Source organism: Erinaceus europaeus, chromosome 9 (assembly GCF_950295315.1).
Source record: "Erinaceus europaeus chromosome 9, mEriEur2.1, whole genome shotgun sequence".
Lineage (NCBI taxonomy): Eukaryota > Metazoa > Chordata > Mammalia > Eulipotyphla > Erinaceidae > Erinaceus > Erinaceus europaeus.
Window position 1 is genome coordinate 115,546,561 of NC_080170.1, and position 21,974 is coordinate 115,568,534.

The following is a 21,974-nucleotide window of genomic DNA, read 5'->3' on the forward strand; positions in this document are numbered from 1 at the left end:
AGATTTTTTCTTCTTTGTGAAAACTGATTATTAAGAGGCACAAAGGAGAAACCAATGAACAATGACCATGTGGACACACAGGTCACCATAAAATCAACCCTCCCCCAAGTCCTTTTCTCAAGGGGAATTTGTAAACTCGATGGCAGGCCAGGGTTGCCTTAGAGCCTTGGGGCAATGATCCCTTGTTTTAGATCAACATGGATAAGGGTGTTTGTCACTCCATTATCATGTCCCGAGAGGGAAACCAACAAAGTGTGCACCTAAGATTTTTAAATCTTTGTTAAAGTGAATTCAATTCCCTTCCAGAGTTAATGCTTTGCTGCCCTGCCTTCTACAGCCAAAGGAAGCTCCAGTTGTCTGGGATTAAGTGACAGACTGTGGTTACCAAAGAATGGGAGACTTCAGAAACTGGGATTGGGGGTGGGGGGGTGATCTGGCTAGTGGTGAGAGAGAGGGAGAGGGAGAAAGAGAGGGGGGAAGAGAGTGAGGGAGAGAGAAGATGAGAGAGATGTGTGTGTGTGTGTGTGTGTGTGTGTAAGTAGGAAGGGGTGGCGGCGGGGGGGGGGGGGGAGAGCAGGGGGGGGGGCTGTCCTAGTCTGCCTCTGGGGGGCAGCGACGCGCCAGGAAGCGCTCGCGGTTCCCAGGCTGCCTGGCCCCTCTGCTGGTGGCCGGGAGGAATTAGTCACCGGGAAACCGAGATGGCAAAGGGGATAGGGAATTGAGAGGTAGTAAAGCTTCTACCAGGACAGCTAGAAGGAAGCCAGCCTAGGAACACTGGCAGTGAGAGGCGCACCAGCTGCTTCAAGCCCTTTGCGGGTGGCTGGAGTCGCCAGAGGGCATGGATATGCAAACGCATAAAGGAAGAAACAAGCAATAAATAAATGAAAAAAGAAAAGAAACTTGGGGCAAGCACTTGCGAAGGGACAACCAAGCAGAAGAGGAGGAAAGACAAAATTGGAAATATCCCCGTTACTTTAAACACACACACACACACACACACACACACACACACACACACGGAAAAAAACAAAAACAAAACAAAACAAAAAACACCCGTTCAGATGAGGTAAACCGAGGTTAGCCAACTCCCTTAGGTTGTGAAATAATCAGACAAACCCAGAGCCGCTGTGGTTTTAAGTGAGGCCAGGGGAAAGGAAATCCTCTGGTTTTCTTACCCCAATACTTTTTTTTTTTTCTCTTCCCTCACTTGCCTTTGCTCCCTCCTAAGTCCCTCCTTCCACCTCGTCGAGTCCCTTCCTCCTTCTCGCTTGATCTCCCTTTCCTCGATCACCGCCCCTCTTTCTCTCCACTCCCCCCCTCCCTTCCCCCAGTCTGATTAGGCGCGGACCGGGGAGAGTGGGAGTGGTGGGGGAAGCTCTCCCTTTAAGAGGCAGCTTGCAGTGACGAATTGTTGAAATTGCCATTGCAGGATGGCATGCCGCTATAAATTCATTGTTCCACCTCCTCGCATCTTCACAGCGCTCGCGCTGCTCTGGGCGCTCGCAGCGGCCGACTGGGGATGACCGCGGGCAGGAGGACGCCGCCGCACCCGGAGGGGACAGGACGCGCTGCCTCGCTGGCTCTCCGCAGGCTGCCCCTAGCATTTTTGCTCTGATTTTTAAAAATTTTTTTCTTTATACGGCTCCCCCCCCCCCCCCCGCTTTCTTCTCTTCCTCCTGCTTCCAGGAAAGTCGAGGGAACCCACCTAATAAGCAAGAAAGTAAGCTCCGAAGCTTGGAACCGCCGCCACCACCAGCGGGTCCCCACCAACAAGGGGGGGGGCACACCAGTTGCCTGCCTAGCGCCCCGCACTTTGTCATTTTGCTGACTTTTCTGGGTGCAGCTACTGGAATTTTAATTTTTATTTCATATTTTTATCCCCCTTTCTCCTATAGTTGCTTATTCTAGAGTCACAATCCGGACCCTTTTTTTTTTTTTTCTGATTTCTGATTTTTTTTTCCCCCCCTGGAGCAGGAATCCAAACATTTTCCACACCAACAAAGAAAAAAGTTCGCACGCTGGCCCCGCGGCCAGGACAGGCTGGCTCTGCTGCTGCTGCGGGGTCCCCCTCCCTCCGACACTTGACTCAACCTTGCAAGCGAGTGTGCGTGCCTGCGTGCTTGTGTGCCCCGGTCCCTTCCCAAGCGAATAACAAACACCCAAGCCGGTCCCCGCGGCAAAGCCCCTCCCCGCGGGCTGCGCACTATGCGGCTCGGGTGGGCGTCCCTGCTGCTGTGCGCGCTCCGCCTGCTCCAGGTCACCGCCAGCCCCGCCGCGGCACCTGCCCAGGATAAAGCCGGGCAGCCTCGGGCTGCCGCAGCGGCCGCCCAGCCCCGCGGGCCGCAGGGGGAGGAGGCGCTGGAGCGGCCGCAGCCCGCCGGGCCCCCGCACCCCCTGGCGCCCCAGCGGCCCGGCGGCGGGCTGGTGCAGAACATCGACCAGATCTATTCGGGCGGCGGCAAGGTGGGCTACCTCGTCTACGCGGGCGGCCGGCGGTTCCTCCTGGACCTGGAGCGGGATGACTCGGTGGGCGCCGCTGGCTTGCTGCCCGCGGGAGGCGGACCGGGCGCGTCCCGGCGCCACCGGGGCCACTGCTTCTACCGCGGCACGGTGGACGGCAGCCCGCGCTCCCTGGCGGTCTTTGACCTCTGCGGGGCACTCGACGGCTTCTTTGCGGTGAGGCACGCGCGCTACACCCTGAAGCCGCTGCTGCGGGGACCCAGGAGCCAGGCGGAGGAGGCCCGCGTGTACGGGGACGGCTCGGCGCGGATCTTGCACGTCTACACCCGCGAGGGCTTCAGCTTTGAGACTCTGCCGCCACGAGCGAGTTGCGAGACCCCCGCGGCCCCGCCGGGGCTGCGTGAGCGCCCCCCTGCACGCAGCAGCCCTGAACGGCGCTGGACTCTGAGCCCGCACTTCCAGGACCCGTGGACTCCCCGGTCCCAGTACGAGGCAGCTCAGGGACCACAGACGTGGTGGCGGCGGCGACGTCGCTCCATCTCCCGGGCCCGCCAGGTGGAGCTGCTCCTGGTGGCCGACGCGTCCATGGCGCGCATGTACGGACAGGGCTTGCAGCACTACCTGCTGACCTTGGCCTCCATAGCCAATCGGCTGTACAGCCACGCCAGCATCGAGAACCACATCCGCCTGGCGGTGGTGAAGGTGGTGGTGCTGGGCGACAAAGACAAGAGCCTGGAGGTGAACAAGAACGCGGCCACCACGCTCAAGAACTTTTGCAAGTGGCAGCACCAGCACAACCAGCTGGGGGACGACCATGAGGAACACTATGACGCCGCCATTCTGTTTACTCGGGAGGTAGGTGCAGCCCGAGTGGGGTGAGTGGACCAAGCACTGGTGTCGGGCCAAGCCCACAAACCTCCTGCCGCCATAGATTTGCTCAATTCTTCTTGTAGGAAGAACCCTCGGCAGCTCCAGTTCTGGAGCCAGTAGGAGACTAGACCTGCACTGACAATCGGTCCACTAGACAGGTCTCGTCTGAGACATGGTGTCATGGGTTCAGATATATGTTCAGAAAAAGACTAGAGTCACTGAGTGGAAATGGAGCTAATTGGAGGAAGGTAGAATGTGGGATTGTCTTTGGGATCTTCTGCTTTTCAATGAGCCCCAAAGGGTAATTTTGTCAGCCTAATGGCAAGAGTCTCAGAGTTCATACAGTGTAGTCACTTAAAATTATATTAGATACACATACAGAAAAAGAGAGGGAGAGGAGACAGAGGGAGACAGGCCAGAGCCCTATTTAGCACAGGCATTACGCAGTGCTGGGTGTCTAACCTAGGACCTCTTGCATACAACTCTTGTTTGAAAGTCTGCAGTATATACTCTGCCATGTTTCTCCTCTCCCACTCTGGTCAATTTTATTATTGTATTTGTAGATATCTAGACCGTTCTACTTCCATGATTAAATCTTTGAGCAGAAGCAGTAGAGGCAAGTTTTGTTTTTTTTTTCCAATCTGATTTCCTAGTGAAGTACCCATCTTGGTGGATTCTCTTGGTTGCTGAGCAGGAAGGAATGTGGGAGTGCTAGAAGGCAGATACCCAGTGTTGTAGAAGTTCCCCAACAGCTGTGTTGCTTAGTCAACCAAGGCACTCAAGGCACTGCAGCCCTCCCTTTCTCTTCAGCTGCCACTGGAGGGTCACACATCAGCATGCGTGTTTGGGTTTGGGCAAGTGTCTGAAGCCCCAGTATGGAAAGATCTGGGCAGAGAGTCAAAACATAAGAATGGAATGTTTTTCCACATTTCCTTTCTTGTAAGGAAGATAGTTACAGGAAGGAAAAGAAATTGATCTTCATAGGCCCAGAGGTGTGGGGAGAACACAATATCTGTTTGCACAATCTGGAGACCACCAGGGGAGTGTGACATGCAGACTCAAGACTGTGGGCTGGGTTTGAGCCTGATTTGTTCAGGGAGCTGAGTCTCATTTCACAACTTACTCTGATTGGCAGCTGCAAGTCATGCCGCTCAGATTGCTTGGTACAGCCTGACTTTTAAAGCTCATTCTTTGAGTGTCTGAGAAACATCCAGGAGAGATGAAAGCTTATAAACTCTGAAATATGCAAACTGATGGCACGGAATGGAGCAAGCAGAACTGGGACCAGAAAGTTCTCTTGCAGTAGAACTCAGAATCACACAGATTCATGGTCCAATTCTCCTGTTTTCACTAAGGCAAACCTGGTCCGAAGGCAAAGTGTTGATAAATTTGGAGTGGAGAAACATTTGTGGTTCATGGGGTAGACATAAATACAAACCACATGTAAACAATGACTCCCAGAGGGCAGTAGTTTAGGGAAAACCAGGCAACACATGGCTCTGGTACCATGGAAAATCTCTTTCCCCACAATAAGGGAACTTCTGAACATCATCCTTTAATTTCTCTACACAACATAAATCTTAGAAATGGCAGAAGAGTTATTTTGTAGCCTTCCTTATGAAGTGAAGTTCTCCGGTAAAACTATTCCTTTCTTCTTAGTTTCCAAATTCATTTTTTGCTCTTTTTTTTTTTTTTTTTGTAAGCAACTTTCCATGTCTGGATTTTTTGCTTTGCTACACTAGGAGACTGCCAAGAAAGAGGCTTCAGAGAGTTTATGGAAGGAAGTTCTCTAAAGACAGAGGAAAAAAATACTTTTATAGGCACTCTGCTCCAAAGAGTAGGTCATGTTAATAGTGTGCTTTCATTTTTTAATACACATTCTCACTTCTAAATTTTAAAAATAAATAAAAATTAATAAGAGGTCCCATTACTCCCCATTTCATGCTTTATAATTCTTTCTAGTTGTTCCAGAGGAAAAAAGAAAACCAGTCATCAGTGCTTCTAATTTATCTCTTTCTCTTCCTAAATTTGCGTTTTGTTTTAGTAGAAAACAATTCTTATTTTCAAAACTCTGAAGGGTAGCAGTGCATTTCAATAGGTCAACACCAAGAAAAAAAATGAGTTACCAGCTGGAATTAGCAGAAGAGTTAAGCCCAACTTAATTCCAGTGAGTTTTACAACATACATTTTTCATACTATCTGGCACATGGTAACTGTTTTACATGGACCCTCCCTGGCCTTCTTGCCAAGCAGAAGCATACTTAGTGTCAAGCAAATCTCATTTGTGGCTGACTCTTTGGTCTACACATCTAACTTGAGCTGAATCAAATATTTGAAAGACATGTATACTACGAATTAAATACTTTCTATATGCACCTAACTGGAAAGTATGCTTATAAATTAGGGTACTAAGAGAAATCTTCCAAGACCTTTCTGCAACATCTATGGGAGATCACTTCAAAATACCAAGCTACTCTCACCTAACTCTTTAAAATGTGAGAAGCAAGGAGTTCAGAGGAGCAGTGACCTGACTTCTGTCTCGTGCTAATCAGAATTTAAGGCCGAAAGTAAAATGTTCGTGGCTATTTTAGTTTTTTCAATGAGCAACACTCAGAATTGGCCCCTGGATTCTACTTTTATAACTCTGTTTTGAATGTTAGAAGCATGCTGCATAGCAGCTGTACGCCAGGCCACTGGACTCACATTTTGATGGGCACCTTGCGCTACTCAGACTTAGCATCCAGATGCCTTCTCTAAATTGCTTGTTTTTCAGGCATGAAGCAAATGTGCGAGAGGTCTATTTTTCACTTCTGTTCACTAGTTGAAGCCACCTAGAACAGGAGAGTTGGCAGAATAGCACTGGTAAATCATTTATCAAAGTAGCACACTCCAACTGTCAGGCCTGTACCCCAGCACTGGGTACCGTTCCAATTAGAGAAACTTAGCACCCCTAAGTCTTTCTGGCAAGGAAGCCCTTTTCATTCTGAAATGGCACTTATGCTGGAATTCACACCACTCCTGCCATCAAACAGTAGAAATCCAATGTCCCCAAGCTTCATTTGCCTTTCCAGAATCTTTTCCACTTTCCTGGCTCCCTCTTCAATTGAAAAACAGGTTTAAGAAGAGGCAAACTTTTCAATCCATCTTTGATGACCGTTTGTTTTTCTTTGGAAACACAGGCCTACCTGCTTGGTAACTCAATTCGAAATCATTTGACGTCCTTTCATCTCTGCATGGCACTAATGAAGCCTTTGCTCTTCCACAAATTGAAATCACTGGATTGAAATAGAACCACTTAGGAGAAATTGAGATAAAAAAAAAAAAGAAAGTCAGTTCACTTTCATTAATGAACAATGTGGCAGATAAAAAGCAATTGGGTCTTCATCTAGCCCCTCCTTCCTTCCCATATTCTCCTTGTAATGCTGGAGTGGAGTCTACACAGACTTTACTTCTCCTTTACTAACTGACCTCTCTTAGTTCCTGACTGTCCTGGTGGCCTAAGGGCAGGCCAGAAGCTTAGAGCAGCAAAGAGAGCTGAAAGTTTTATTTGCTTTTTCACTGCATTGATGAATCCAGTCACAAGCATGTGAGGGCCCTTATCAAGAAACCTTAGTCTTGAGGACAATCCTAATCAATAACAAAACAAAACAAAACAACAACAACAAAAAACACTAAATAAGCCTGAAATAGGAAGGCTAAGAGCAGATCAAGCTGATATTTTCAAATTGATTCATGGAGACCATTCTGGAAAGTCTAACGGAGACCACATACCACAAGACTGGACCTATTTTATTGTTGTATTTTGCAGATTCAGCACATGCCTATGAGTGACTCCTCTGACACGTTTATGTAGCTGAAAGTGGCCAGATGGAAAATACCTGGTCCCTGCTCCACCGGGGCTTGGCAGCAGCAATGAGGAAGCTGATCACTGCATGAACCACTCTAATGTTAGGAAAAATCTCGTAAATGCTGCTACTGAGCTATAAACAAAGTCTGTGAAAGGAGATGGAGGGACAATTAATTCGGTCTATAGATTATTTCTTTATTATAGAAGCCATGTTGGCTTATAACACTGTATAGATTTCAGGTATGTACTTTCTCACCTCAGCCTCCACTAACTGTAATGTTCAGCCACCTCCCATCATAAATTTCTCTAATCTACATAAGGGTTATTATAGCTGTAGAATTGGACTGATCCTGAAAAAAGTGGACAGCTTTCATTTGGATTTAACCAACTTAGCTTAAGTATTTTATTTATTTGTTTATTTATTTTTCTTTCTCTTCTTACTTGTTAAGATAGAAGTTGAAAGGGGAGATGGAGCTAGGGAAGGAGAGAGAAAGAGAGAGAGTGGGAGAGATAGAGAGGCAGGCAGTACTGCTTCACTGCTTTGAAGGCTGCAGTTGGGAATTGGGACTCAAACTTGGCTCCTTTTGCATGGTAATGTGTGTGCTCAAACAGGAATGCCATTGCCTAGCCCGTAAGCTTTTCTTATATATTGTCCATAATCAGACCATTTAACAGTTAATCCTTTAAACTACCTGTAATAGCTGTAACTCTATATCATCATTGTAATTTATCAGGTAAAAACTATCTCCCCACCTGCAAAGGGAAAGTTTCACAAGTGGTGCAACAGTGTTGCACCTTTCTCTTTCTTTCTCACATCTTCATCTCTCCTTCCCCTTTCTATCATTATATATATATTAAAAGTAATCCCATGAAGAGAATGCAGGAAAGCTCACAGTGACAGAAGACAGTGGTAGAAAAAGAGGATACTCTTCTTTAGTGCATTCTAAACTAGAAAGAGAAGGTATTGTATCCAGATACTAATATGTTCTTAATTAGTGGGGAAGGATTCAGTGGTGGCCCTTTCATGGGAATCTGTCCCAGGAAATATACAGGCAAATAAACAGTTGCTATACAGCTTAATGGTATTTATCATAGAGTAATTTTATCTGGAAGTGTGTAAGAAGGGGTGTCTAGTCGGTCCACATTCAATTGGGAAGAAAGAACAGGATTAGACAGACCGCGAAGGAGAAGATAGGCATTGCACACATACTGAACTGTTGTGTGCCTGACCTGGAGGCGGAGGCAGCATGGTGATTCATTTAAATGTAGGGAATGGATATAGAGGTGAGCTGAAGTGGGCAGATGATAGGTTAGACTAGAGAGAAAAGGTAGTATCCAGATTAGAGAGGAATATGCTTAGAGTGCCATAACAAAAGACTACAGACTTGATGCTTATGAACGATAGGCATTTATTTTCTCACATTTGTGGAGACTGGGAAGTCTAAGTCCACAGTCCTACCAAGCCCATTTGATTTCTGGTAGTAACTGTCATACTAGTTTATAGACTTCTACCATTTTCCTCTGTGCTCACGTGTCTTTCCTCTGTGGACTGGGCATCCAAGGGAAGTGAATAGTATGAGAGAAAGGTCTGATGTGTCTCTTTCAAAGACTTTAGTCTTACCAAGTCAAGATTGAAATATTATAATCTCATCTAAATTTACATTCTTATTGACCCTACCTCCAAATACATTCCCACTAGGAAGTAAGCTTCAACATATGAATTCTGGAAACCACATCAGTTCATAGAACTGTCTTTTTTTAAAAAAATTTTTTTTCATTAATTTTATTTTTGAGAGAGATGCAGAGAGAGAGAGAGAGAAACACCAGAGCACTGCTCAGCTCAGGCTTATGGTGGTGCGGGGGAATTGAACCTGGGACTTTAGAGCCTCAGGCATGAGAATCTGTTTGCATAACCATTATGCTATCTCCCCCGCTCATAGAACAGTCTTAAAGACACTAAATTATAAATCAAATTCAACAGGAATCTAGGGAAATAAAACATCAGTATTCAGAGTCCTGTTCTGGAATGAACTGTCCAGGCTAACTCATTGGATTAAGTTCAGGAGATGCCTTTGCAGGCTATTTCAATAATCTCCAAGAGGCATCTTGTGATGTTCTGAACAAAGGCAGTAGCATAAGGAATGGCAGGGCAGGAAGCAAATGAAGAAATGTTCAAATGAGGTGGATGTGAGCTCATTAAGCCTTCCCAGCAGAAGTAATATTTGGGGCTAAGTTTGGGACCAAAATCTTGAGATCCATGAAAAATAACATAGAAGACAAGATGAATCCTGAAGATGCAGAAAAACTGACACATCTCAGTGTGTAGTGAGAAGGCTGAGATGGCAGACCAAGTGTGGTTGATGTGTCTTTTAAATGTGAGGGAGTGGAGGAAAACCTGATGACACCCAGGTTCCAAGAAGGAGACAAAACTGCAGCATATTGGTACAGGAGTCTCAAGGGAGTCACAAGTGCAATTTCAAAACAGGAGGCAATCTAGACAGGAAGAAATAATGGAAGGAATGAAATGGAAGGCAGCTATGAAGAACAATTTATAAATGAATTCAGTGACTCAGAATGGCACATCAGAAATGACCCATGAGAAATAGACAAGTTAGCAGTGCCAATGGGTTCATATCTATATATCTAGGACTTTTGTTCTTTTTTATTTTTATATTTTTTGGAATATATCGTTCTTAGTATATTTCAGATGCTTAATATGCCTCTAAAGTAAGTTTTTACCAAATCTACCATAGAAATAAAGACCAGGCTATTTCTGATATATATGAGAGTGCACCATAGCAGCACTCTGGCATATGCAATGCTGGGAGCTGAATTGAGAACTTCATTCCTGAGTGTCCAATACCTTATCTACTGTTCTGCCTCCTGGATTTTAAGATCAGACTGTTATTTGTTGTAACAAAGGAATTTGCTAGGCAACGTGCAGGTCATGAATGTAGAAAAGAAGAACAATGTCAAAAAAAGTGTATGATGACTTCACACTACCATGGTGAAGTGCAAAATGTTTTGATAGAGATTTGAATTTTGATTGTCAATCTGCACTTTTTGACTTCTTTGGATGCAGTGCTGTCGAGACTTAATTTTTACACATTGGAGGGCTTTGCTTTTGCTTTTTCTGAGCCAGGAACTCAGGTATGCATGACTTCCGTTGCTCAGAACTGATTTTCTTGATTTTTTAATTAAAGATAAAGACGGAAGGAGAGATATCACAGTACCATAGCTTCCTCCAGTCCTACTGCTTGAGGCTTGAACTTGAATTGTGCACATGAAGTCACATGAAATAGCTTATGGGCTCTATTTTCCAGCCTGGTTTCAATCAATGCTAATACACACTTAGCTGGAACCAGCCATTGAGATCATCTGGTCCAAAGTCCTAAAATTAATGACAAAGAAACTTTGTCTCAAAGGACACACAATTGCACAGTGAATCTTACTAGTCAAGTAAGAATTCAAAAAGAAAATAGTCTTCCATACATACTCTCTAATCAGCTTTCATTAATTCTCGCTCTACAAAATGACTCTTCTAATCCTCTACTCCCCTCATTCTCCAGCTTACTCCATGTATTTAACACCTGTCAGAGAACACCCCCCCCCCCAATCTCTCCCTTTCTTTTGAGGACCAGAATCTTTCTAGCTTTTCTTTCTTACCCTCTACACATCAAATCCTTTGTTCCAACCACACAGACATCTCGCCTTTTACTAAACATACTTGGCCTTCTCTTACTCTGTCTTTGCTTTCGAAGATACCTTTCCTCTGAGATTGTCAGACATCTGCTCGTTCTTTGAGGTCCAGTGACCTCCTCTGTGATGTTCCTCAAGTTCATCACCAGTTCCTCTTGTGTACTTCCTCAGCCATCTGTTCATATGAGAGTGTCATAAACTATTTCCCTCTTGACATATCTGTTTTGCTCTCTGACATTTCTTAGGGGCTATTAACAGATCATTTTCTGTGTTTCTACAGTGTCAGCACTTAGCAGAGTCTGGCAGATTGTAGACAACCAACAGCTGTTTTCAGAAATAAATACACCTGGGTTCTTTGGCTCCTTGTCCAAAGTCCTTTGTAAGATCTGTTATTTCCTAGTTATATCCAAAAACTTAAAAGATTATCTGGCATGGGTCATTATAATGATTCTTCTAGTAAACCCAATGAATGTAGTCTTTGCTGAAAGAGGTCTAAATTAAGACATCTGTCACTAGAAAATTGCTGTATTGGCAGCCAGAAAGGGAAATGATATTACAGGTGTTGGATCCACTGAACATATGTATTATGGCATGTAGGTGTATGTTTCTGTGATGCTATGGTGGAATAATTTTTCTGTCACTAATCTCTCTCCATGGGAATTGAGTAGAGAGGCAGAAATCCTAAGAATGTTAAATTTTCTTCTTTGTGTTTCTCTTGAGCTCCATCCATGCTTGCTCTTACCAAGTGATCCTTTTTGCAGAAACAGGCAACGCTGCCATTCAGAGCCAAATCCATTTCTATAGAACGTTTCTCACTTTAGCCTGATTTTGCTGCAGTTGTGATTTTATCTGCCCTCATCAGCACTGTGCCTCCTTTAGCTGCTTCTCTATCTCCTTAACGAAGTCTGAAGTGCTGTGTATGTTGTTTATTCTACTTGGCACATCCATGTCTGTTTGGTTTGTTTCCTCTACCCAACACTGAACAATTTCTGAGATAGTCTTTAATTAGAACATCAACCAGGACTGGGGCACAACCTTGACAGTTGAACCGTGTTGGTTTGATAAATGAGTTACTAGCACTATTCTGCTGACTTTTAGAAACAATCTTCAAGGTGGTTTCTGGGTATTTACTTCTTAAGGTAGCCTATTTTGCTGACTCTTTTCCCTCCACTTTAATCACAAGAATAGGTCTGGGTTATTACATTGCCTTTCAAAATTCTATGGTAAATCACATGTTTTGCTATACCCATAATTGTCTAATAATCACATCTGGGGAATGGTCACCATGTCAATGACTTTCCTTAGTCTTATTGACCATCTCAACTTCATTTTTTTAGTCTGATCCAATATTTCTGCTGGCCATTACCACACACCACAGGTCCACCATTTTTGTCTCTGCCCATAGTCTTGAATTCCTTACATTTCACTCTCTGGTCCATTGCATTATTTTCTACATGACAGTGATGTTATTGATCCTTCATGTATAGAAACATGGTTAATATAGTGAATACTTAACTTGCATTCAGTTCTACACTAACCCACAGGGGGAAAACAAATTTTGTTAAGGGAGTTAGACCATAACTCAGCGGGTTAAGTGCAAGGACCAGCGTAAGGATCCTGGTTCGAGCCCCTGCTCCCCACCTGCAGGGGAGTCACTTCACAAGCAGTGAGGCAGGTCTGCAGGTGTCTATCTTTCTCTCCCCCTCTCTGTCTTCCCCTCTTCTCTCCATTTCTCTCTGCCCTATCCTCCAACAGGGATATCAATAAGAACAACAGTAAACAATAATGACAAGGACAACAAAAGGGAATAAAAAAACTGTGTTAACTTTTCTAATTTACCTCCTGTGACTACTGTGCTCTTCATATTTCTTCATTGCCCCTTACCTACAGATACAGACTGCAGTTAGATAGATTGATAGATGGGTGGATAGGTAAGTAGATAGACTAGATAGATGAAAGATAGATAGATAGATAGTTGAGAGATAGGTAGATTGGTGACATTGCCTAAATACTATTTCTACAGTTTATAAAATTTCAATAAACTGAATATAATGTTTATACTTGTATTGTTATAACTAATCACCAGAAAAGGGATGGGTATGATGTACTGTATTGTTAGTAATTTGGTACAGACACTCACTGTAAATCTTGAGAATGAAGCCATGACCGGGATGCCAGTGATTGTAATTGCGTGAATGAAATGGAAAGGTTGCCAGTTGACATAATTATAGTTACATAAATACATGGAGAGTGTGTTATACAGTCTAGCGGTTTAATCAGTGTTGTAAAATAATAAGAAGTGTGTCTGTTGTACTTTTGTATCATGGACACATTTCAGTGGCAAAGAGCCAAATATATTTAATTCCAGGAAGACAAGGAGAATTGATGGACTATAGTGAGCAGTTGATTACCAGCAAACAGAGAGGCATTAATATCCAGTTTAAACTCCCTTCCGAACAGAAGGGCCATTACCATTTTCTGCAGTTCCTCATCCAAGCTTATTAATGAAGTAAGGAATAAAAGGATACCAGTTCTTAGAGTGCATTATTTGAATATAATAAATCTTAAATTGGAGAGAAATACAAATACCGGTTTTAAAAACGTGTGCAAAAATAACCTACTGTAGCTAGCAATTCACTTATACCATGATCTGGGTTTTTGGTCGTACAGTTACAAAAATGATTGGGGGAGGGGGCCAGAGAGATGGCTTAAAAATGTATTGTACTATATCATTACCTCTGAGACCAATTATTATGCAAGTGTGTGTTCCACTTTCAATTTTAAAAGCTACTCATTTGTTCTCGGTAGCTGTAATTTGAGATCCCAGATGATGATATTTGAAGATGCACAGAAAAGTTTGGGAGAACAACCATTGTTGTGTTGGTGACCTGATTCACCAGGGTTACTTGCCAGTGATTTCCACTATCTGCAGTGATAATAACACAGTGTCCATGATGTGGTTCTTAGCGGCCGGGAGATGTCATAATATACAAAACACAGTAAAGACCTGGATATGCATTGGAGAGATGATCACAGAATATATCTTTTAAGTATTTTTATTATTTATTTATTTATTTATTTATTGTCTCTAGGGTTATCAGCTGGGGCTCAGTGCAAGCGCTACAAATTCACTGCTCCTGGTGGCCTTTTTTTTCATCTCATTAAATAGGGCAGAGAGAAATTGAGAGGGGAGGGAAAGAGAAAGATAGATACCAGCAGACCTACTTCAGGGGCCTTTTGGAATATAACTAAAATATGCTGCACCTTTTTTATTAAGCAGAATGCTGTTCAGCTCTGGTTTATGGTGGTGTGGGGTATTGAACCTAGGATGTTGGAGCTTCAGGCATGAGAATCTCATTGCATAACCATTGTGCTGTCTACCCCAGCCCTCTTTTAAATATTCTTCACCTTGGTTGGTCTTCTGTGTGGCAAATTAAATGAGAAGTAGGAAAGTTGACACGAATTAAGTGACACTTATAACATCTTTCCTGGCTTCCTGCAGTCTGGTGAGGTCTTGCTAGCATATAGTATGTCTAACTTTTGCCACAGTTTATACCAGTTGGGCCAACATTTGCTGTGTTTCTATAGTCAGTCAGGCATCATGATAATTTGAACAAGTAACAATAGAAAATAGACACCTGCAGACCTGCTTCACTGCCTGTGAAGCGACTCCCCTGCAGGTGGGGAGCAGGGGGCTCGAACCAGGATCCTTACGCCAGTCTTTGTACTTCGTGCCACGTGTGTTTAACCCGATGTGCTACCGCCCAACTCCCTTTTCATCACAACTTTATCATATCAAAAAATCTTGGTGGATATATATATATTTAAATTTTTTCTTTAATTTCATCTTGTTGGAATTTTTACTTTATGCTACATGTCTTTAAAGTCTTGTTAATGTATTTTTCATCTGAATGTATGTGTGTGTGAAGTCATAATGCATTTTTGCATGTCTTTTCTGACAACTCACTATTTTTATCACTAGTGAAGTGTAGTCATGTATCTTTGAGATTCTCTTCAAAATCATGCAAATATCTTATCAGAAAAATGCCTGCACTCACTTAAATAAACACAATTACATATAGTTTCTGAGGACTGGCTAGGTCAAGAAGCTCTACATTCAGTGCTGAGTAAGAGTATTTACACTGTGTCTGGAAGTTAGTTTACCAGGGAGGCTCTCTGCTTTGTTATAGGTTCAAAGCAGGTTCAAACCCTACCTTTACCATGCTGAGGAAAGCTTTGGTACTGTGCTGTGTGACTCCTTCCTTCTGTCTTTCTCTGGTTAGAAAACAAACAAACAAAAACAATCAACCGGGAGCAATGTATTCGCAGTGATCTCACATACACACACAAAAACGAGTGTCCACATTTCTGAAACCATAGCCTTTGAAATCACCACTCAGTTTGGAAGAGATGACGCTGCAAGAAACTATACTTTGCATTAAAATGTGCTATCCCGACCAAATTGTCGATAAAATTATCTTCTGTGCGACAAATCTGTGACAGTATTTTGCCCCAATGATGGAAAAGAAATCACAGTGCCAGGTTCCTGATAAATTTAGCATGGAATTAAGGCAGAATTCTAGAACTCCCCTAAGCCTGACCATATGTGGAAGTGATCCATAACATATGTGCCTGGGTATATGATACATGGTATTGCTAAGACCATGGCCGCTATTAGAAGGGGTAAGCTCCCGTCTGGAGACATCTTTTTAAAAATGTGGCTGAGCTCCCTTATCCATACTTCTGGAGCTCTTGAGAAGCTGAGAATGGTGGAACCCCTATGTTCCTCACCGGAACACTTCCAGAACTAAACAGGTGATACCATAAACATAGCCCCGTCTTGCTGAATGGAGAGAGCAAGTGTCTACAAGGTGGCTCCTTCTGGATGGCAACTGATTCTAATGCTTTCTTTTTTTTTTTTTTTTTCTCTCTCTCTCTCTCCTGCAGGATTTGTGTGGGCATCATTCATGTGACACCCTGGGAATGGCAGACGTTGGGACCATATGTTCTCCGGAGCGCAGCTGTGCTGTCATTGAAGATGACGGCTTACACGCGGCTTTCACCGTGGCTCACGAAATTGGTATGCAGTGCTTGCAGTGCCTTTTCTCCTCCCTTGCCAAATCAAACACTTGGAACAGCTGCAGCAGGAACCCAAATACTTGGCAATTAATTCCAGATTTCTCCTGGTTCACATGTCCCGTTGGGGATTAGATTTGTTTGTATTTTCACTTTTAGGGTGAACTGATAGAGAAGAGGGAAGGCAGCGTGAGTCACCCAGTAGATGTTTTCTGTCTAAGGGTGTCATTTAAACATTGAAGAGAAGTTTGAGAGGTTTGCTACTGCTCCTGACTTTTTAAAGCACCTATGAGTGACCTAGACACATTTTGTAACAGTTGCCTCTGGAATTCAAGGATGCTCCTCTAAGCAGTTACTCAAAACTACATTGACACATCCAAAGCTCTAATCAGTTTGCGCAGAAATGTATCATGTTTATTTCCTCGCGAGTGATTTTAATGCCATCAAAGGCTATTAATTGGTAGCTTACTATAAATAGTCCATTCCTGTCTTAACAGCAAAGCAAAAGTACCCCAGTTCAACAACCAAGAGGGTTTGTTTTTAGATATCACTTATATACTTTGTTTGTCATAAGACATATATCTAAAGTCCTAAAACCAGAATTCAAAGACTGAGTGAATTGTTTAAAAAAATATCCCCACAAGTAGGAATAACTGTTAATGAATCTTAAAGAATTAGTTCAATACTTAGGATTAGACATGAGAATTAGATGCATCTGGGCTCAATTCCCGCTAAAGTAGTTTTTGCCCTTGTCACATTGATCTTAACTATTTAAATTCTCGAAGCTTGCATTCATATCTGAACTGTAGGAATAATCACATCTATTTCATGGAGCTATTTTATGTTTGAGTAGGTTATAGATACCAGCTTTTATATATATATTTTTTATCAATATACCTTTCTCTTTTGCCTGTTAGTTAAATTGCTTACTAGCTTTTCATGTATGAAAAGTATCATCTTCAGCATCACTATGTTGTGAGCTAAGTGTGGTTGGACAATTAGTATGTGTTATTGCTGTATTTTATTACACATATATAATTTTTAAAAAGCAAAACCCACAGTTTTTGCAAAGAAGTGAAAACTATTTTTTTACATTCCTAGTTGGAAGAGTACCATTCGCAAGGTGTCAATTTCCAGTTGGACTTTCCTCTGGGAAGCTAAAATAACTTCAAAGCAAAGATGTAGTTGCCTAAGTCAGTACATTGAAATCAGTAATTCTGATTCAGTTCTTAAGGATAAATTATGATATTTAATTTACTTAACTGATACCCTTTTTATCATCTAGGCAAAATAAATACAATAAAAAAACCTTAACCAAAACAACTTCCAACAGTGTCACTGATAATAATTCCTTTTTTTTTTTTTTTAAGATTTTATTTATTTATGAGAAAGATAGGAGGAGAGAGAAAGAACCAAACATCACTCTGGCACATGTGCTGTCGGGGATCAAACTCGGGACCTCATGCTTGAGAGTCCAAAGCTTTACCACTGCACCACCTCCTGGACCACACTGACAATAATTCTAAGAAACACTTTAGGGATTGTTTATCTCTAACCTCAAGAGCCAGAATTGGTAACTAAACCCAATTGGGCCCTGGTGTTTTGTTTTATCTTGAGCAGGTAATACAAACACACTGAGCTTTTATTTCTTCATTGGAGGAAGCCCAACGTAAGGCATGGCTCCTTGTTATCAGAGTTCAAAGTGTATAAAGCACCTGCATTGGATTTTAGGCTTGCATTATATTTTTCACTCTCCCTCACCCATGGCTATTAGAGGAAGTGATAATGATATGGCCCAATACAGATCCTCAGTTAACATTTACTGGATATGTATAGTCACATTAGCGGTACACAGGAGAAGCACTAAAGCTGCCCAAGGTAGGATTTTGATTTTGCAGTGGAAACTAAGAAGAATGTATCCAAATGCTCAAAAACATTGTAATTTAGGAAATATAGATAAAAAATCACAACAGTGATTAGTCATCACTGTTCTATGTCAGAGAAATCCCATAGGAATGATTCTATAATACGTCCTGAGGAAGACTGGTTCATCTCAGGCTGAGGTGTAGTGAAAATCATCAAGAGTTGAATGGCTGTATCATGAATTAATAAGGGCCTGGAGCTCTCAGTTTTATGAAAGAGATTACAAATTTTTAGAAGGAGAGGCTATTCCTGTCTTTAATCCTGTAGCCTGTTCTCAAGCATTCCCGGTGTCTGGGAAGTATTCCTGGAAGAGAATAGGGCATGCAACTGCTTTAGGATATCATTGTTCATTAGGTCAACGGGGTAGGAAAAAAAGAACTTTCCTGATTCACCTCCCCCAGTCTTCCAGAATTCCTAAACCAGCCTCTTGGGCTTCACAGATTGATAGAACAGTCTGGATGCTACATTGGTAAGACTAGACATATACAACAAGAGCGAACAAGTGCAAAGCTTCCTGTGGTAGCTCAGCATAGAACTTGCAGGCATGAGTTCTCAGGTTTGATTCCTCAGGCAACACATGTGTCAGACTTGAATAGGGTTCTAGACTCTGACTCTGACTCTCTCATAAAAATGAAAATAGAAATCTTTTTAAAAATAAGAGAAAAGTGTTAAAGAAGGATAAAGTGGCCAGACTATTGGACTTGGATTTACAAGAAAACAATGCAGAAGAAATGGGGCATTCTTTAAGAAATCAGACCTGAATCTTTGACACAACAATGTTATTGAGTCCTTTTTAATTTCTTAGTTGGATCATTTCTAATTACTTTTTTTAAAAAATATTTTATTTATTCATGAGAAAGATAGGAAGAGAGAAGGAACCAGACATCACTCTGGTACATGTGCTGCCAGGGATTGAACTCAGGACCTCATGCTTAAGAGTCAGGGCTTTATCCACTGTGCCACCTCCTGGACCACTCTAATTACTTTTTAAAAAATAAATCACTACTATTTATTCTCCAACTAAGTACTGCCTACTTTATTTTAAAAATATTTTATTCACTTTTATATTTTTAGATAGAGACAGAGAGAAATCAAAAGGGAGTGGAGAGACAGAGAGTGAGAAAGAGACACCTACCTGTAGCACTGCTTCACTTCTCAAGAGGTTTTCCCTCTTCAGGTAGGGACTGGGGCCTTTAACCCAAATTCTTGCACATAGTCATGTGTGTGCTCAACCAGCCATGCCACCACCTGGCTCCAACTTTCCTTCTTTCTTTTTTATATAGCATATGGCCTTGTCTGAGAAATTTAAAGCCTGGGACTAGGGGAATATGGAATTAATTCCCATTTCATAAAAGGATCTGGCTTCCATTCACCTTATGTTTTCTAATTGCTTTATTATTCTTCAATTTCACTTTTTTCCCTGAGTATCGTAAACATGCGTGAAGAAGTACGAGCATCTAAAAATTTAAATAAGATGGCCTCATAAAATAACCCCTTGTCATCTGTGTGAGTTATAGAATCTTGCCTCTGTAGCCGTTCAATTCTTGGGTACTACAGCTTGTTCCTTTCCAATGCTTTATTTTAAAATTGTTTCATGAACCTATCGGTCCAAGCTCACCATGTTCTGCTTTATGATTCTTTTTTTAAAAAAGTTATTTTATTTATTTATTTATTTATTTATTGGATAGAGAACAGAATCAAGAGGGAAGGAAAAGTATGAGGTATCAAGAAAAAAGAGAGACACCTGTAACACTGTTTCACCACTCCTGAAGCTTCTCCTCTGCAGGTGGGGACTGGGGGCTTGAACTTTGTTCCTTGTGCACGGTGACATGTGTGCTTGACTGGGTGTGCTACCACCCATGCTCTGGATTCTAATTCTATTCCAGCCTTCTCATATAGTTTCTCCCCTTTCCTTTTACTAGACATGTATTACTTTCCAGTTTTTAAGCTATATCTATAGCCTAAGTATGGTGACAAAAAGACCCTGGCAAAACCTGGAAATGTGCTTGTCTTTTGGACCCAATCCAAACTTTGCTGTTTGCTTCATACACAGACAGTTCTTCTTCTTCTAGCGTTTGCCACACAGACAGTGAAAATATGTTACTATACTCAAGCACATACTGAGGTGATGCTCCAGCCCGACTTCTCTGGGCAGATGACCTCACCAGTGTTTCCTGGACCCTTGCATCTCCAGAGCTCTGGTCCACTAGGGAAAGGTAGAAACAGGCTGGGGGTATGGATTGACCTGTCAATGCCCATGCTCAGTGGAGAAGCAGCTACAGAAGCCAAAACTCCTACCTTCTGCTCCCCATAAACAACCTTGATTCACACTCCCAGTGAGGGAGAAGTGATAGGATGAAGATAAGAGGACTCTGCACTCCAGCTCCATCAGCACCCAGACAGAGAGAGAAGGAAAAGAAGAGGGACATATGGAGGTAGTTATGATGTCATGAGTGGCTTATAGGGGAAAGAGAGGATTGAATCAAAAAAAGAAGGGGCAATTTTGTATAAATATGGACAGATAGTTGTAGAGAAGATAGTTGGCCCATGTCTACAACTTTAGGGGAACTATGGTGGATTGCAGTGGGGAGAGTGAAGATTCAGAACTCTGGTGGTAGGATGGTGTAGATTCAAACCCCTGTTGACATATAATTCCGTAATATAAAAACTTTAAAAAAGTCATACAAAAATATATAGGGAAAAGGTAGCTGCCAAGCACAGTTAAGCAATGCAAGTACCGAGCCCCATCGACAAAATAAATAAATAAATAAATTATTGGTGTGGCCTGAGTGACATAAACAATTCTGCAAATCAAGTTTTTTCATGTACCATATTCAAATTTAAACATTGAACTAGTCCTGAGAATTGTTTTCATTTTCATGAAAGGTCTTGATTTTAGAGTTAACTGACATGAATATAAACTTCAGGAAAACGCATTTTGTTGAGTATAGAATTTGCCTGGGCAGTTATAAATCACCTTCCCCCCTTGCTGTGCTGTATACATGTCAATTTAAACTAAATTGTTAAGATATTTAAGGAAGTGACTTTCAGCCACAGAAAGAACACAACCCCATATGCCTGAGCCTTCAGTGATGGCAAAAATGTGGTTACACCCATTTTACAACCCAAATGTGAGCTGTAGACAGTCACCAGTGAATGCAGGTTCACATTTTGAGTGTAAATTTCAAACTTGCCAGACCTTTAATATCAGCTTGTAATAATAAAGATCCCACCTGCTGTGCACATGGTTCTTCAAAATAATAAATTTTTTGATATCGGGCCAGTTCCTGATATGTTGGGGGTGGGGAGAAACTCTGATTTAATTTTAACTTAAATCCATCATTTAGAAACATGCAAAAGCTCTGGCTTACAGTCATTGATTATAAAATGTGCTAAAGCAAACCTCTTCACCAAGAAAAGACGTCAGAATGCTTCTTAAGCTAAAGTCAGGTGACTGAAAAAGCTGAAGCCAAACATTCACCTGGAGCCTTCGGAAGTGGCTGAGACACAGCAGCAAGCTTGCGTGTATTTTGCTGCGGGTAGAGGGAGCTCTCCAGTTGTGCCCATCTGCCTGTAAATATCCCCCAGAGATGATTTGATTAAACAAGGCCGTGTTTGAAGAGGCCCCTGAAGCCCCATAGACCCAAGCCAAGTGCGCAGAATCAAATATCAGGCCTCTCTGAAGTGTGAAGTGAAAGGAAGCTAGGATTAAACTTGGTGTTTACCCCCAAACCCAAGGCTTCAGTCAACATGAACTAAGCATTTCTTTTCTTTCTGGGAGCAGTGCCACTCTGTCTTTCTTGGCCCTCAGATGAAAGGAGGTAATGGTGCTTTGCTATAGGTCCAGCGGCATTGAGATATTTAGTCTTTAACATCATTTTTAAAAACCAAATCCTAATTTGTATTTCTTTCTTTTTCCTAAAAGGCACTTATTAAAGAGAGACAGAGACAGAGGCAGAAGCAGAGGCAGAGATAGAGACAGAGAGAGAGCAGGTCCAGAACACTGCATGAGATCAAACTCAGCACTTCAAGCACAGACATCTTGTGTGCTGACATTGAACTCCCTGGCTCTGATTTATTTATTTACTCATTTACTATT

General features: G+C 42.4%; 1 protein-coding gene across 2 annotated transcripts in view; it reads left to right on the top strand.

Moving 5' to 3' along the window:
* The first annotated feature begins 1,351 nt into the window (after positions 1–1,351).
* The window catches only part of ADAMTS5 (ADAM metallopeptidase with thrombospondin type 1 motif 5), a 60,651-nt gene continuing 40,028 nt past the window's right edge, over positions 1,352–21,974 (top strand). Inside the window, exons 1-2 of one of the 2 annotated variants that reach the window (XM_007519789.3) lie at positions 1,352–3,315; positions 15,824–15,956. In XM_007519789.3, the coding sequence (XP_007519851.1) occupies positions 2,206–3,315; positions 15,824–15,956 (1,243 nt within the window). In that variant the 5' untranslated portion in view covers positions 1,352–2,205. The remainder of the gene's footprint in view (positions 3,316–15,823; positions 15,957–21,974) is intronic. The other variant, XR_009551695.1, reaches the window with a different exon arrangement.